At 44.3% G+C, this 15,699-nt stretch overlaps 2 protein-coding genes across 2 annotated transcripts; one reads left to right on the top strand and one right to left on the bottom strand.

Moving 5' to 3' along the window:
• Nucleotides 1-1,603: 1,603 nt before the first annotated feature.
• On the bottom strand, nucleotides 1,604-7,107 carry lzts3b (leucine zipper, putative tumor suppressor family member 3b). The gene is made up of 8 exons (XM_053420038.1): nucleotides 6,800-7,107; nucleotides 5,267-5,734; nucleotides 5,007-5,174; nucleotides 4,710-4,838; nucleotides 4,101-4,292; nucleotides 3,694-3,924; nucleotides 2,282-2,743; nucleotides 1,604-2,245 (listed from the first exon to the last, which is right to left on the bottom strand). The coding sequence occupies exons 1-8, from the start codon at nucleotides 7,019-7,021 to the stop codon at nucleotides 1,604-1,606; spliced, it is 2,514 nt and encodes an 837-aa protein (XP_053276013.1). The 5' UTR covers nucleotides 7,022-7,107.
• A 6,205-nt stretch (nucleotides 7,108-13,312) lies between these two features.
• On the top strand, nucleotides 13,313-14,683 carry LOC128438931 (sepiapterin reductase). Its single transcript, XM_053421706.1, has 4 exons — nucleotides 13,313-13,387; nucleotides 13,476-13,704; nucleotides 13,812-14,099; nucleotides 14,529-14,683. Exons 1-4 carry the CDS (start codon nucleotides 13,313-13,315, stop codon nucleotides 14,681-14,683), a joined length of 747 nt encoding a protein of 248 aa, XP_053277681.1.
• The last annotated feature ends 1,016 nt before the right edge of the window (nucleotides 14,684-15,699 follow it).

Raw genomic sequence — 15,699 nt, 5'->3', positions numbered from 1 at the left:
ATAAAAGCCATGATATTCACATCTGAGTCTACTGTACATCATCACTTGTGTGTAGGACACGACTTAGTGCAGTTAGCCTGACTGATCCCCACGGTTCCGATTTTTTAAAATAACTTCCATCTCACCTGCTTTGTCTAAAATGAAATATACAGAAGAAAGTGGCGTTCCCAGGATATACAGACTCTCGCTGCTCTTACGTCAAGCTCTGATGCACAAATTCCTGCAGTTGGAGAAAATCCCTTTGCTCTTAATATATCTTGACTCGCTGTATTGCCACTAGTCCCTCCATCTTCAATCTCATACGCTGAAGCTTTTCATATGTATACACACATGCACACGCCTGCTTTGCACACATTCGCTCTCTCACACACACATTTACAATCTATATCTATTATAATTATTTCTTTCTAGAATATCATACATTCTATAAAATGTTACTTCTTTTTCAACTTTGGGGATGCCGACTGCTTCCTCAGATTTCGTGCCGGCGAATGCACAGAGTGAATGACACAATCATCATAATAATCAAATTCCAATTGTGTGCTTCCGTTCACATTCTCCTTTGCAGTCCAAGCCAGTTGGGAGCACCGTAACAGCTCTCTAGTGACCTCCAGCGTTTGTTTTTAGTCACAGCAGACAATATGTGGCTAAGGCGAACCACGGCTCTCTTTCGGGGGGGGGGGGGGGGGGGGGGGGGGGGGGGGGGGGGGGTGATTATCTGCTAAACATATCTATCTAATTCAATTTGTACAAAATATAAACTCTGTTGGTCTTAATGATGTGTTTAAGTGGGCCGTGCGTGTCGGACCCTGTGCATGAAACGACTTCGAAATGAATCGAGAATCAGTCTGTGTGACCTTAAGTGTCAACTTCTGCTGGGATTTGAATGAGATAGTCCAGCCACGTGTAATGATGTGTAACTGGTTTTGCTGATATCATTCAAGCATTGAAAATAATAATCATACTCTTGATATTTTTTTTCTTTTCATCTATTCCCAGCATTATTTATTCTCATATACATGCTGGAAAGAATGGAGTAAGGCGCTCTCTGGCCAAAAGTTAACATCACACACTCTGACCACTAATTCTACTTTTACATTACCAGTGACACAGACTTACAATGAATAAATACCGCATAATATTCTTGTTGATCATTTCTGACAATATCCCTGATTGTCTTGGTCCTTTTCTAGCATTGGGTATTTGATGACCCCTGTGTTAGTGCTGTTTGACATTGTCATTTAACATTTTGTCTTCCTGCCAGTATGGCACACTTTTCATGTACCCTGGTTTTGTTGGATGAAGTTGTGCACAACTAGTGAGAAAAAGGCTGCTTAGGAAAATTGAAAAATCATTTACAGATGGAATATAATTAATTTTCCTGTTCAGATGATCTGCTTTTTACTGAAAATGCTGGATTTAACATTAAGCCTTTGTTGCTGTTTAGTGTCTAGTTGCTTTGAAAAGTATGCCAGACCGTATTGATTTATACTATTGCAGACTGATATGATTTTTCTACTGTTGTTTGAAGTGGTTTTCTGTCAGAGGCCTTGTCGCTGGGTGTAATAAACTGGGTAATATGCAACGTTTCATGGAGCTGTCTCTATATCTCAGTGGACTCTATCCTCTCCAGACGGGAGGCTCCTGCCCAGGGAGGGGCCAGCTGGTTGAGAGAAGGAGGGCCCTTCTGGTCTTCACAGGGTGGGGAGAGGGTGAGGGCAATGGGGCCAGAAATAGAGGGTATGGACGGAGGAGACAGGGGTGAGAGGCCTTGTGGTGGCGGTGGAGAATTGGAGGAGGTGGGGGAGGTGGTGGTAGTTGTTGTAATCGTGGTGGTGGTGGAGGTTGTGGATGGTTTGGCTCCCAACTGGCCCATACGTTTTTCCAAAGCTTGGTTCTTCTGCAGCGTTTCCACATAGCTGAGCTGCAGCTGAGCCTGGTATTTTAAAACCCGTTCCTTCTCGTCCTGCCAAGTGTGGCGCTCCTGGTCAAAGTTGAGGGCCTGACGTTCCCGTTGCTGCCGCTCCAGACGTAGAGCAGCCTGTAGCTGCTCTAGCTGCCGGCGCAGCTCCCCTGCTTCATCCCAGTGACCCTCCTGGCCCCGCTGTGGCTGGTGGGCATCCTGACGCAGTTGCACCTCCTGACAGAGTTGGGCCTCGTGACGTAGCTGGGCCTCTTGACGCATTTGGGCCTCATGGCGGAGCTGGGCCTCCTGACGGAGCTGGACTTCCTGGCGCAGTTGGGCCTCCTGACGGAGCTGGCCCTCTTGACGCAGCTGCACTTCTTGCCGCAGTTGGGCCTCTTGACGGATTTGAGCTTCGTGGCGGAGGTGAACCTCCTGACGATGCTGGGCCTCCTGGCGGAGTTGAGCCTCAGGCCGACCCTGGGCGTCCTGACGCATTTGCATGTCCTGCAGCATGTGGGCATCCTGCCGCAGCTGCACTTCGCGCCATTGAGCTTCTTCACGTTGCTGCCTCTCCTGTCTTTGAGCCTCCTGCCTTTGGGCTTTGGCTTCATCGCTCTGAAGACTCAGCAGGGTCTCAGCAGTGGGGGTAAGGGAGTTGGTCGAGGACTCAGTGGGGTTGCGTGGGCAGTGGACAATGCCCCATGGCGGCAAAAGTCCTGCAGCAGCGAGGTTCGGGCTTATTACAACTTCTGCTCCTCTGCTCACTTCATTGAGAGCCCGCTTTAAACCGAGCACCTCTGCCTCAAACACACCCAGCTTTTCTCTGAGGAGGGACACCTGAAGAAAGGAACAGGCACAGGTTATAGAGCTTAAATAGAAGCTCATAGAAACTCACATTTGGTTTTAAATGTAGTTAATGACAACTCACTCTATGTGGGCTCTGATTTCATGTCTCAGTTCAAAAGAAAAATGCAATTTCAAAATTCAAAATAATTGGAGGAATCTCAGTCAATTCTCTCAAGATGTACACATACACAAAAACCTTCACAGTCGACAATGTACATCTTTAGCAATAGACGATCAATAGTTAGCGAAACACTCACAAGACTTAAAGTTAATGGGATGCAGGGTTGTTGGACGGTCGAACAGATGGACGGAAAAATGGTGGTCTTAAACCCTTTAGTAATGAAATGGCCAAGCTGCTTATGGGCTCTTACAGTGAAAAGAAGGAAAAAAAACAGTTGCAGCTGTAAAATATAATGTTGCCCAATTCCCAATTTGTTCCAGTGTCCTCACCACGTTTTTAGAATCCTTTCAAAGGATTTCCAGGATTAAATGATCAACTCTCTAGATTAAGTGGTGAGGATCCGAATCCTGCAATCTCCCTTGCTGCAGATTATATTCGGACTGCTTTGGATCAAGAACAAACATTATATTGGTCTTTTTGTAGAACCTTGTAGAGCCTTTGATAGAGTCGACCATTCCCTGCTGTTACACAAGATGTTCCACCTAGACCTTGAATTGTTGTAGGTCTCTGTTTCAGACATTTTCCTCTTGTTCATATTTAAAGGGCAAAAACAAGAAACACATTCCTGAAAACTATAAACATATTGGTTATATATTAAATCTTTCAGTAACATGGAGAGCCGGAAAATAATACTAAGTGGTGTTAATTGTGTTGGGGTTGTTTTGGTGGATTATTAAATCCTGTAAGTTATTCATCTGTCTTTGTTCCTGTGTAAGTCGAGTGTTAAACTCCCAGTGCTGTCAGCACTAATTGCACCTACCTCTGACAGAGTCCTCCTCAGCTCTACCTCACACTTCTCCAGCTCCAGACTCTTGTTGCTGTAGGAGTCCTTCAGGCCCAGCATGGCCTCCTCCCGCTCCCTCAGCTGGGCATTGAGCTCCTTCAGCTGCCCCCTCAGGGCCACCATCTCTCCAGCTCGCTGAGTCACTTCAGCCTGACTCTCCCTCAGCTGCTGTTTCAGCAGGGAGATCTCTCCGGCCTTCTGACACACCTGAGGAATGAGTGAATGGGTCAATGGTTATTTTAGTTTACTATGTGGTAAATATACAACCTATCTTGTGGGTTGCCTGTACACACATACTTAGGTTCACAGACAGTCTTATACTAAGCCCCCCTCTGCCCAGTCGAACCGGATAGCATTTTTACAGAACCAATCACTCGTCTCACCTCCCACTTAGTCTCCTCTAGACGAGGCAAGATGTCGGCCTGCTCCTTCCTGTAATCCAGACACTTCCTCTCCAGGTCCTCTCTCTGGGCCAACAGAGCCGCCATCTCCTCCTGGAGCCTCCTCTTGTCCTGGGACAGACGGCCTATCTGGGCCTGCAGGGCAGTCTGGGAGCGCTGAGCCCGTCGCGTCACCTGCAAAAATACACATAATATCCATCTGTATGTGGAAGTTATGCACAGCTATGACATGCGATTATTGACAGGTATGGAATATCTGCAAGTTTGGTTTATATGCCCTTCAGAGGATCCTGGAATCTCATCTTGATATAAAATAAAAACCTTTTTAATCGGGTTGTTGAATGCTTGAATGTCTCCCTCACAGCAGAATAAAAAAAAATCTGGATTTGATACACTTTTGAACTGGATTTGAAGAAGCAGAATATTCAAATTTTCATAAATTTTCAACGTTTGTTTTCCTCTGATATCAGTGTTTGCCCAAAAATCTTGTCAATCTTCATATTAAATTCTCACCAGATTCTGCCCATCGGTTGCATTTGGACTTAAAATCGAAGTATGATTTGTTGTATTTAAAGTACTCAGTGAGGTCACCTGCTGCAGGCGTGAAGCGTAGTTCTGTCTCAGCTCATCCATCTGTCGCTCCCAGACCCGCTGCTTCTCCTCAAACACCTGAATGATGGCTGCCTCACTTTGGTCCAGGTTTCTGCGCATGTGCTGCACCTGTTGGAAAATAAGAAAACAAGACATTTAAATAAGAAAAGTAGAAGAGAATCCAACTCGATAGACTAAATGTGGGGCTGTTGGTAATTGGCCTTTTGTAGTAAGCAGCCACAAATATTTCCCAGGATACAATGTACAGGAAGTCGACATTTCTCATTGGCCTCTGACCTCTTGCTCTTTCTCCCACAGACGGTCCTCAAGGTCCTGGATGATGTCATCAGAGGAAGGGGAGGGGCGCAGAGGTGCAGGCGCATCACTCAGGTGGCTCAGCCTCTGATAGGACGAGGAGCTCTTTCCTGAGGACGACCGGCCACTGTCTGAGGCGCTGAGTCCGTTCTGGAGGAAGGAACCACATCCCGACACGTTACAGATGAGAACAGCAACGTGAACGCAGCTCTACACTAAGCCAGTATGGATGATGGCCGTACCTGATAGCCAGGCTTTTCAAGCTTGTCCAGGCCTGCAGCTGCCCCAGCCATGCCCAACCTATTGATGTGACTGGTGGAAGCACTGAGAGGCCCCAGGACTGCTGGGGGCCCACAACCAGACCCTGAGCCCGTGTAGGTGGGCAGGCTGGTCAGGGAGTTTCTACCTGAATCAGACATCCCTCCCTGAACCACTTCATTACCATTCCCCCCACCCTCACTTCTGCTCACCCTCACTGGGCTCTCCTGGTCCAGGAGCAGGGCCTCTGGGACCTCTCCTGATTCACCTCCTCCGTCCCTGCCTCTCCTGCCTCCTCTGCTCTCACTGAACCCTTCACTCCTCGCCTCAGTCTTGCCCTCGCTCCCAGCCCCTCCTGCCTGGCCCACCAGGTTCTGCATGGAGTGGAAGCTCTTGGGAACCACCGGCTTGAAGGCAGAGGGACGGACGAGGCCTGAGTTGCTCTGCATCGCCTGCCAAGTAGATAGGACGGAAGAAAGGAAAGACAGTGTGAGATAATATAGTGTGTTAAAAGTTTCTGTAATAAAATTCTGCATTGTAAAACTACGATTATAGGACATGCTTTTCATGATTTTCTTTCCCCAAACTGCTTCAAATGCATGAGTTATATTTTGAGGATGATTTTTATTTATTTAAGTTTTTTTAATCGGATTTGATACAATACTCTTCTGTCTATCATCTTTTATGAGTGAGTATATTAATTCCTTCTCTCCATAGTGGACGTGAGGGGAATCCTTCAATGTAGGAGGTTGAAAATCGATTGTAAGCTCAGCCAAAGCTCATGTGTAACTTCAGCAGTCTTAGATAGCAAAATAAAGTAAATATCTTCCAAAGTTATAGTTTTTTACACCATTTCTGTGTCACGGCCTTCCAGCACAGCTCAACAAGGAAATACTGTTCGAGACAAGTAAGGGATTAATGCAGAAGAGTGTAAGTTTGGAGGATACCAAATAAATTTAACTAATTCAGTCTCTTGAAGTGTATAGTGCAGTTTTGCCAAGTTATAGTCTTTTATGTATGAAACTTTAAAAATCATCCGAAGGTGCCTTTTAGATTTGTCTAAGCATGCTGCTGAAGCCTCACAATACCTTAGACTGAGATTGGAACGAATTTTTGACTCACTTTTCCCTCATTTGTATCTGAATTGTGCAGAGAAAGGGAACAGCTCACAGCCAGAGGTGTGCAGAGGAGAAGAATTCAAAACTCTCTCAACATCCATGTAACCACTGAATTTCGACTTGAAAAAACATTGAACCTACTTTTCAAAGTGTAAAATACGGATTCCAAGTGTTTTGGCTTGTGACCTCTTGTCACCGGTTGTACATCAATGAGTAGTTCAACCTTAGAGTGATTTTCCTCTCTCAGATTTGAACGTTTTTAAAGGCCTGAGGTGCTAAAACTAAACTGAAAATCACTTCCTTCTCCAGTAATCCTCTTGTGACCCCTTAGATTCAATTGAAACCCGGCTTTTCTAGGAAGTTACATGTTGTGAACCACACTCCTTCATCTTGAAGTACCTGCTCCAGTTTTCCTGACACTGGCATGATCTTCGGCGGGTTGTGGTTCGGAGGGTTATGGCCGCCTGGGTTGTTCTCACTGTCGCCTCTGGCAGCTGCCATCTCTCTGTGTTGGTGTTGGGTCATGCCAATGCTGCTCTTCTCGTTGGCTCCCCGGCTCATGATGTTCCCACAAACATCCAGACCTGCGGCCTGTATTTCCCTCTCTCTCTCTCTCTCCATCCTCTCGTTCTCCAGTCTCTCCCTCTCTCTCTCCCTCTCCCTTTCCCTCTCTCGCTCTCGCTCCCTCTCTATCTTCTCCCTCTCAATTCTCTCTCTCTCCCTCTCTCTTGCTCTCTCCCTCTCACGTTCCCTCTCCCGTTCCAGCCTCTCCCTCTCCACTCGTTCCCGCTCCCTCTCCCGGTTTCTCTCCCTCTCGCGCTCCCTCTCTAACCTCTCTCGGTCCCAGTCTCGGTCCCGGTCCCTGTCTCTCCCCCTCTCACGCTGTCGTTCCCTCTCCCACTCCCTCCGGCCTGCTCCATTGCCACACTCCAACTGGTTGTTGTTGGACGGGGCCGCCATGGTACATTCAGTGTTGGTGGAGGAGGCTGTTTCGGTGGGCCTGTCAGTCCCGGTACAGGTCCCAGTCCCGATACTAACACTCCCTCGTTCATCACTAGAGGCCGTCCCGTCTGATATAGTCGCTGGGGGGCGAGGCAGCCGCTCTGCACTACAGCTGCGGTCTGCAGGGCAACGGCGAGAGAGAGGAGGGGCACGGGGCAGGGTGGTCCTCGTGCCCACAGACTTCATGGCAAACTCCTGCTCTCCTGCCACCCCACTGCCAACACTGCCCATAGTGGGGTCAAAGGTCAGGGATTAGAGGTTAGGAGTCAGGATTGGGGAGGGTCACAGATACATTTGGAAGTAGTGTGGGTCATCACAACCTAATGCAGGTAGTGGGGGCACACACACTAGAGGAACACAGAAAAACGAAAGGAGTTATACAATATTGTAATTGCATAATACCAAGTTATACAATAATAGCTAATGCAGAATAGTCTCCAGCCCACATACAGGGGCAGCGTGGTCATCCCACTATGATACAAATGAATAGGGTCATATCAATAAAGTTTGGACAACCTTGTGTATGAATGAAGTCTTATGTTATACCTCATGTTACGTGACCTGACATTAAACATAGTATGTTTGGAGTCAATTAGGCCTCAGAACCACTCAACGCTCTTGTGAAATAAACTAATAAACTCTAAAAACAGGAGTCTAAATGGACTTATTCTGGAATTGGGAAGGGTTCTTGGGGTGTAAACGTCAGTCACAGATAAAATGAAAAAATATTGTGTTTCTGACTCAAATCAGAAGTTATACATATGATATTTTCTGTAACGATGTCATAAAATATATATATATTTATAAGCTGTTTTTGAGAATTCACAAACCATTAAGGGGATTTGATTATGCATCCCGATCAAGAGAAAAGTATTGTGTGTTTTTAGAGTTGTTTAAGGGGATACGATTTGAGTGAAAGGTATATTTTGAAGTTATGGGATTGCTTCATAAAACAGATCTAATACCATATATGACATTACGTTAAATTAAAGTGCATTAAACTACAATCCAACACAAAATCACGATAAACTATGCCCTAATTTTCCATATAGCTTTGTCATGTTCAAAACAAACACAACATCATCATCTCAACATTTTCAACTACCCAGAAGAAAAACCTGTGCATCACAGGGCTGATGAGGCTGCAGTGTACAGATATTCCTTTCAATGTGTCCATCTTCTGAGTTGCAGGTAGACCTGCAATAAATGCAATTTAACACAACAGCCCTGCAACAAGTATTACACTCTTGAAGGTTATAATGTTCTTTTTTTATGATTTAGCTTAATGGTCATTTTGGTGTAGTTTGTGATGCTTGTGTGTTCTCATCAAGGTGGGATTACCAAAGCTGAAATTTATCGTGATTTTATGCTGATTTTATTCGTCTATGAAACACAATAAAAACAAAAATGGTAACTGCCAAACAGTTTTCAAATTTTTTAATCAAATTTAGAGGTCCTGTTTAACAGAGGGACCAATAATCCAAATCCCTTGAATACCTTCACTCTTCACTCTACTCTCAGTGGAATTTGTCTCCTGGTGCATATTCATTAACACATATATAACATGTATGATGAAATAAACGCAATCTAACTGACAGCTGAGATAGAGCTTTAGACAAAATTAATTGAGGGGTGTGAAGTTTCATTTTTAGCTTGGTGCACCTCATAAAGGGAACTGAAGGATGTTGTTTGCTGTGTAGTTTAACTACATTATATAATTGATCTGGCCTACAGGTTTAGGATGATATAATATTATATAATGTTAATAGGTAACTACTACATTTCCATCTGAATCCTGCCTGGGACTTTCAACATCTGCAACTGCTTCACTTTGTTTCATGTCAATCACAGTCTCCTGTGTCGAACAGGTAAAGCTGTCCAAAACCATTGAGAGAAACACCTCTAACACAACACAGCGTATGTAATATGAACATATAACGTGATGCATTACAATTCAACATCAGCTACATCTGCAGCTCAGCTTCCACATTGACCATAACATTGACTCAACCATCCAAAATAGAATATACAAGCAATAGATCTGGGCAATAAAATCATAAATATTGCAATATAATTTTCATCAATAGCAATATGCCACAGGTCCAATACATCAATATGTTGTTTATGCATTGTGTAAACACAGTGAGGAAGTATAACACATAATTGATCGACTGCAGATTTGTCAAATGTTTTGCTGTTTATCAAGTGTTTGTCAACGTCTACAACCTGTACCTAGGAGCAAATATCTTGCCTACTGCCTTTCATAGTACCTAATTAAGTGGCAACTCAGAGTACACACACAAACACACACACACACACACACACACACACACACACACACACACACACACACACACACACACACACACACACACACACACACACACATACACACACACACAGATAGATAGATAGATGGATAGATGGATAGATGGATAGACAGATAGATAGATAGATAGATAGATAGATAGATAGATAGATAGATAGATACGCAGTCATGCCATTGCACCTCCCCTCCTCATGCAGCCGATCTACTAGCACTTTACTTCCACTTGGGCGAATAGTAGTAGTAGTAAAAATACACTGTGTCCATCTATCTCCTGCTCTGCCTCCTTTTCCTCCTCTCTCTCTCTCTCTCTCTCTCTCTCTCTCTCTCTCTCTCTCTCTCTCAATCTCTCTCTCTCCCTCTCTCTCTCTCTCTCTCCCCCTCTCCCTCTCTGCATCCCTGGGCGGTATAAGGGCGGCTTTAGCAGCATCCGCATCCAGCCCTCCATCCACTGCGCTCCCAAACAATTACTCGCTATACTAGGCCTGAGACAAGAAAGCACACACACACATAGACACACACAGACGAACACACACACACACACACACACGGGAGGGAAAAACGCGGGGCCCTGGCTGCGCGAGAAACAAGCACATCTGGATCAGAACGCACAGCGTCGCTGACATTGACGGCGAATCATGCGGTGCCTTTGATTTACCGATTGTAGCATCCTGGCGATCCATCATCAAAGGCTCCTGACTCTGCGGAGGAAAGATGGCAGCGTCGCTACACAACACTGTCACACGGCGCCAGCGTCGGTCGCGGTCGGTCTGATTTATCCCTGCAATGCTCGGTAATATCACAGAGGGGTTGGGGGGTGGGTGGGAGGAGGGGGGGTGGGATGCTGTGTCTTCGGCCGCTGTCACCGTCGGATGCTGATGATGGAGTCGGTCGGTGGGTACGCGCATCAGCTGAGAGACACACACCCACCTCTGGCCCCGCCCCCTCCGGCTGCATGATGCAAACGCCCCCTTCTGGCATCCACCCAGCGCTCCCCCTCGGGAAAAGCCGGGAGAGTCAAGTACAGTCCCTTTGGAATGATGGGTGGATGGATGGATGGATGGATGGATGGATGGATGGATGGATAGATAGATGGATAGATAGATGGATAGATGGATAGATGAATGGATGATACTAGATTTGCATAACTATTTAACCCTAACCCTAATCCATGTTACCTGAATGAACATAATGATAATGTTTTCTTCTCCAACCCCCATCCCTTCACCAGGTTTGGTATTGGCTAACAAACAAACAGAACAAACAAACAGAAACAGGTGACATGTTACAGCGTTTCACCATTAGATCTGCAAATCTCTCAAGAGAAGTCAGATTTTTTCTGTAAAACGTACGTGTCACGTTGTTACGTCCCCTGAACAAGGGGTTGATGGGTGAAGCAAAGTAATTAAACCAGGAGTGAAGTGAAAGAGTCTGAAGAAATGGAACGTTTCCATTCAGAACTGAAAATGTACATCCTGAAAAAAGATAAAGTGACTTGTTGATTAAAAGCAAGAGTACAACTAGTAAACAATGCTAAGTAAACCAACAAACAGTCTCCCTCTTTAAGGGAGATAAATTAAATATCCCAGAAACAGGTGACCAGGAAGACACTCACTACACTGCAGCTGTAAGGTTTGTCCATTAGAGAGCAGCAGTGTCCAACTGCCGACACCCTGCAGAGGGGAAAGACGCTTCTTTCTCCAAAATCCTCTGACTCCCTTTGTCAACTAGGGGGCGCTGTAATGCCTCTACGTTTCCTCCATGTACTGCATATTATCGCTTCCCTGTGATGCACTTATAGCACTGTCAGTTCCTCTCTCTCTTAGTGCTATTAAAAGAAAAGACACAGATTCAGGAATGAATGGCCTTTCTAACATTTGTCATTTTACAAACATTTTGTCAACCAAGAATGAGGCAGTGTAGTAAAACGAGTCTTTTAGTTGATACTACGAAGGCAGAATCAAAGAAGCATTGTCCACACGAGAATAAGAGCACACAAGGGATTCATGTGTGAGTCAAAAATGGGTCAAATTTGAAATTCTCTACTACAAACACATGAGTTCATGTTCTCAAAGGCTTGAAATGATAGAGAGACACCCATATGAACATCGGAAGTTTTTATGTCAGAGGTATATTGCAAAATTCCACTGAGGCTTCTAAGTTTGGTTCCTAAACTCTTACTTAAAAACAAACAGGCCAAGACTCACAAAATCATCTGCCACAAGACCCTGTAGGGCACGTGGTGGAGTCCATGACAAAAGTCCTGGGTCATTTGATTTTTGGTAGCCTTAGGACTGTGGAGAACAGTATCACCAGACTCACAGGATATGGCTGTTGTCTTCATATATTTATTCAAGATTCTTGGAAATAATAGTCATATAATTGACGTATGGCAATGCTTTATGGCTAATGCCTGTGTAAAGTGTAGCTGCGTTAAGTCACTGATAATGTCATTGTATTTGTGTACAATGACGGAACTCAGCATGCAGTCATGAATCATGTTCTCTCAGCCTGACGGTGAAAAGTACTTAACTAATCAAGAGTCATGCTCTCTGGAAGAAACTTATACTGCTCCTATGCAAAGAGCTCTAAAAGTGTCAAGATGTGTTGTCTTGTTCTTCAGTGTAATATTCAGTTAGTAAAATCAGGCTAAACAACTTGAATTGAAAGTTTAATTGTGCATGAATGATCAGAATACCACAAAATAATAAATTATATAGAGCAGAACAGTAAAGGATATCTCAGGTACTGGTACCTGGGAACAAGACAGCATAAATTCCATTACAGGGAATTGCCTTGTAATGGAATTAGTGCTGCCTTGTTCTCGTTCCGCTAACTTAAGAGTGAGAAGCTGCAAGAAGCTGCCATGAAGTTGATTAACTCCTTCTTGATGCAAAACAGTCATTAAATCATTGTTGTAGTGAGAGACCTTATCAATTCTTGGGCCATCTGGTTTTCATCTCCTTTCCACTAGATAACACCCATAGCATAAACAACTTCTCACAGAGACAAAGACTTTGTCAATCTCTGGCCAGGGTCTGTTGTGCCATCTTTATTTGCAGATTTCCACCACAGCCCATCGAGACACCTTTAGTCCACGGCGCTGGATGCAAGTGACATTTCCAAATAAGCCTCTGATGAGCAGTGGAAATCCATATGAGTATAATCTGGGAGACAACAGATACAGAGGAGTTAAATTGAAATGACCTTGCACAGAATCTTAAATATTGTGAATATTGGGTGCAGTGCTTATTTTTATTCATATTTATATAATAGAAGTCATGAAGCTACTTCATAAATAAAGTCATATCAGTTCTAAAAGGTATTTTTAAAGCCTTTAAATCTGTTGTTATTCCATTTCCACTCTCTTTGGTTACAATTCTCTATTCACTTTGAAATATAACACATGAATCACATTAGTTCTGCTTGCAAGCCTGATTATATAAACAGTTCAGTGGCCATGTCCTCCTCACAAGCTGATAAAAGCAGGACGCTCTTGTTCTCACTCTTCACTTTCGCCTAAAATTCCCTTTTCTTTTAAGCGAGCACCAGTTTTTTAAAAACCTACGCAAGAATTTAGCAAAATGGCAACTTTCGGGAGAGGGATCTGTATCATCACGGGAGCGTCTAAAGGGTTTGGACGGGCGCTGGCTCATGAAGTAAGTGTTTTACTTTGTGGAAGGAATAAAGGGGGCGAAGGAAAGAAAGACAGAAATAAATAAAAACACATGTCTTGTGTTCCTGCAGATGTCCCATTCTCTGGAGCCTGGCTCCGTCCTCCTGCTGGTGGCTCGCTCTGGGACTTTGCTGCAGGACCTGAAGGAAGAGCTGCACAGCTTCAGTGAGAACCAGCAACTGATTGTTCACTGCATCGCCGTCGACCTGAGCACCAGAGAAGGGGTGAATGAAACAGTGAGGATGGTGAAGCAGGAGGCTGTAAATGAAATTGATCATGTGCTCCTTATCAACAATGCTGGTAAGTCTAGAATGGGGCACTTTGTTTCGTGGAGATCCTGGTTAAAGCTTCTTTTGTATACTGATGAAGTCAAAATGTATCCGCTCTCTGCTCTCTCTCTCTCTCAGGATCTTTGGGGGAGATTTCCGGATTTGAGAACTTCACAGATCTTGAAATGGTGAATTCCTTTATGTCCTTTAACGTCAGTTCAGCTCTGGCGTTGACTGCAGGAGTCCTGCAGGCATTTCCATGCCGAGCCGGCCTGCGATGGAACGTGGTGAACGTCTCGTCAATATTTGCACTAAAGGCCTTACCGTCCTGGGTTCTGTACTGCACCGCCAAGGCCGCCAGGAAGATGATGTTCAGCGTTCTGGCTGAGGAGGAACCAAATGTCAAGGTCCTCAGCTATTCACCAGGTAACATTGAACTACCGCTGACTGCTTTAGTGAAGCCATAATCTGTTTCAGATTTAAACACATAATTCATGTTTGACCTTAGGAGCGCCAGTTGACAAAACAGTTTCCAATCAAGGCACTGTGAATGTTCAAACTTTAAATGTTTCTGAGCACTTTTACTGCTCGTCCAAGATGCACCAGCTGAGAGAGGCACCAGCTGCCAGTGTGTAAACCTGGAACGACACGTGCCAAATCTTAGCTATGTTAAATCTAACAAGGGAATATAGACTCAGAAAGCATTTATTTACCGGGGGGAAATAAACAACAGTAGCCGTGTTCTAGGAGATAACAACACAAAATAAGAGTTATGATACCATCTCCACGTTTAATCAACTGTGACGTATAGAGGAGAAAATCTTAATGCTTTCCATCTTTTCTGGTTTCCTACAGGTCCGATGGACACAGATATGCAGGAGGATATTCTGAGGCTCACAGGCGTCAGTCATTGTCTGCTCCCCTGCCAGGAGTCTGCAGTCAAACTGGTTAAGTTGCTTCACAACAATGACTATCCCTCAGGGAAACACCTGGACTTCTTTGAAGTGTGATTTTCGTATAATTGAGAACGAAGTATCATTATTAAAAAATGTATATCACTAGAATTTACATGTGTGTGTGTATCCATGGTGAACTGTGAGTATTGGAGCCAGGCCATCAACTCAGCCGCTCTTTGTCGCTGGAGACCTGTTTAAAGATGGTTGCAAAGCCGCAGAACACATGCTAACATAAAAATACTATTGAACAGCTACACACAGTCAGCTTGGTTAGATTCCTCACAATTGAACTGTTCAGTTCAGAATGTTTTGGGCTCATAATCCAGCACGATGGTGAAACAGCAGAGACTCGCTGCCGTTGAGGCAGCGAGTCCACGAGGGTTCGGCAAACATACAAATAAACAAGGTCTTTCATAAACTTCGTTCCACCCAGTACAAATCAAAATGTTGTTGGTTTGAAACACACATTGTTTTCTTGTAAATTTATGATGTCACTCATGTTTTTGTGTTTTTTTCAAAGGAAAATGCTTTTTTATTTTCCTCTGTTCCTTGTTTTAAGTTGATGTTGATGTTGATGTAAATTCATTGTGATATGTATACAATTATAATTATTAATAAATTAACAAATATCTTAAACCCAGCTGTGTAGTGAAATCACTGTGTTTTTTAATACACGATCTAGAAATGACCCTTGTATTTGGAGAATCCTTGTTCTGCTTGTACTTTGAAAAGTAGCATGAATATGTACATGTACTGTTTGTACTTTTCAGTCATTAAATAATATAAGATCGATACAATGCGTGGCGAGTACAGCTGAAACCTTGACACACACAAACACACACACACACACACACCCACACACACACACCCACACACGCACACACACACAAACACACACACACACACACATACACACACACACACACACACACACACACACACACACACACACACTTGTCTCTCTATAGTTGGCATAATGCATTCCTTAGCCCCTTACTCTAACCTTAACCATCACTACTAAATGCCCAACCCTAACGCTGGCCCTAACCCTATCCTGAACCTAGCCCTAA

This window comes from Pleuronectes platessa, chromosome 4 (genome assembly GCF_947347685.1).
Source record: "Pleuronectes platessa chromosome 4, fPlePla1.1, whole genome shotgun sequence".
Classification (NCBI taxonomy): domain Eukaryota; kingdom Metazoa; phylum Chordata; class Actinopteri; order Pleuronectiformes; family Pleuronectidae; genus Pleuronectes; species Pleuronectes platessa.
This window is presented reverse-complemented; position numbering and strand designations above follow the sequence as displayed.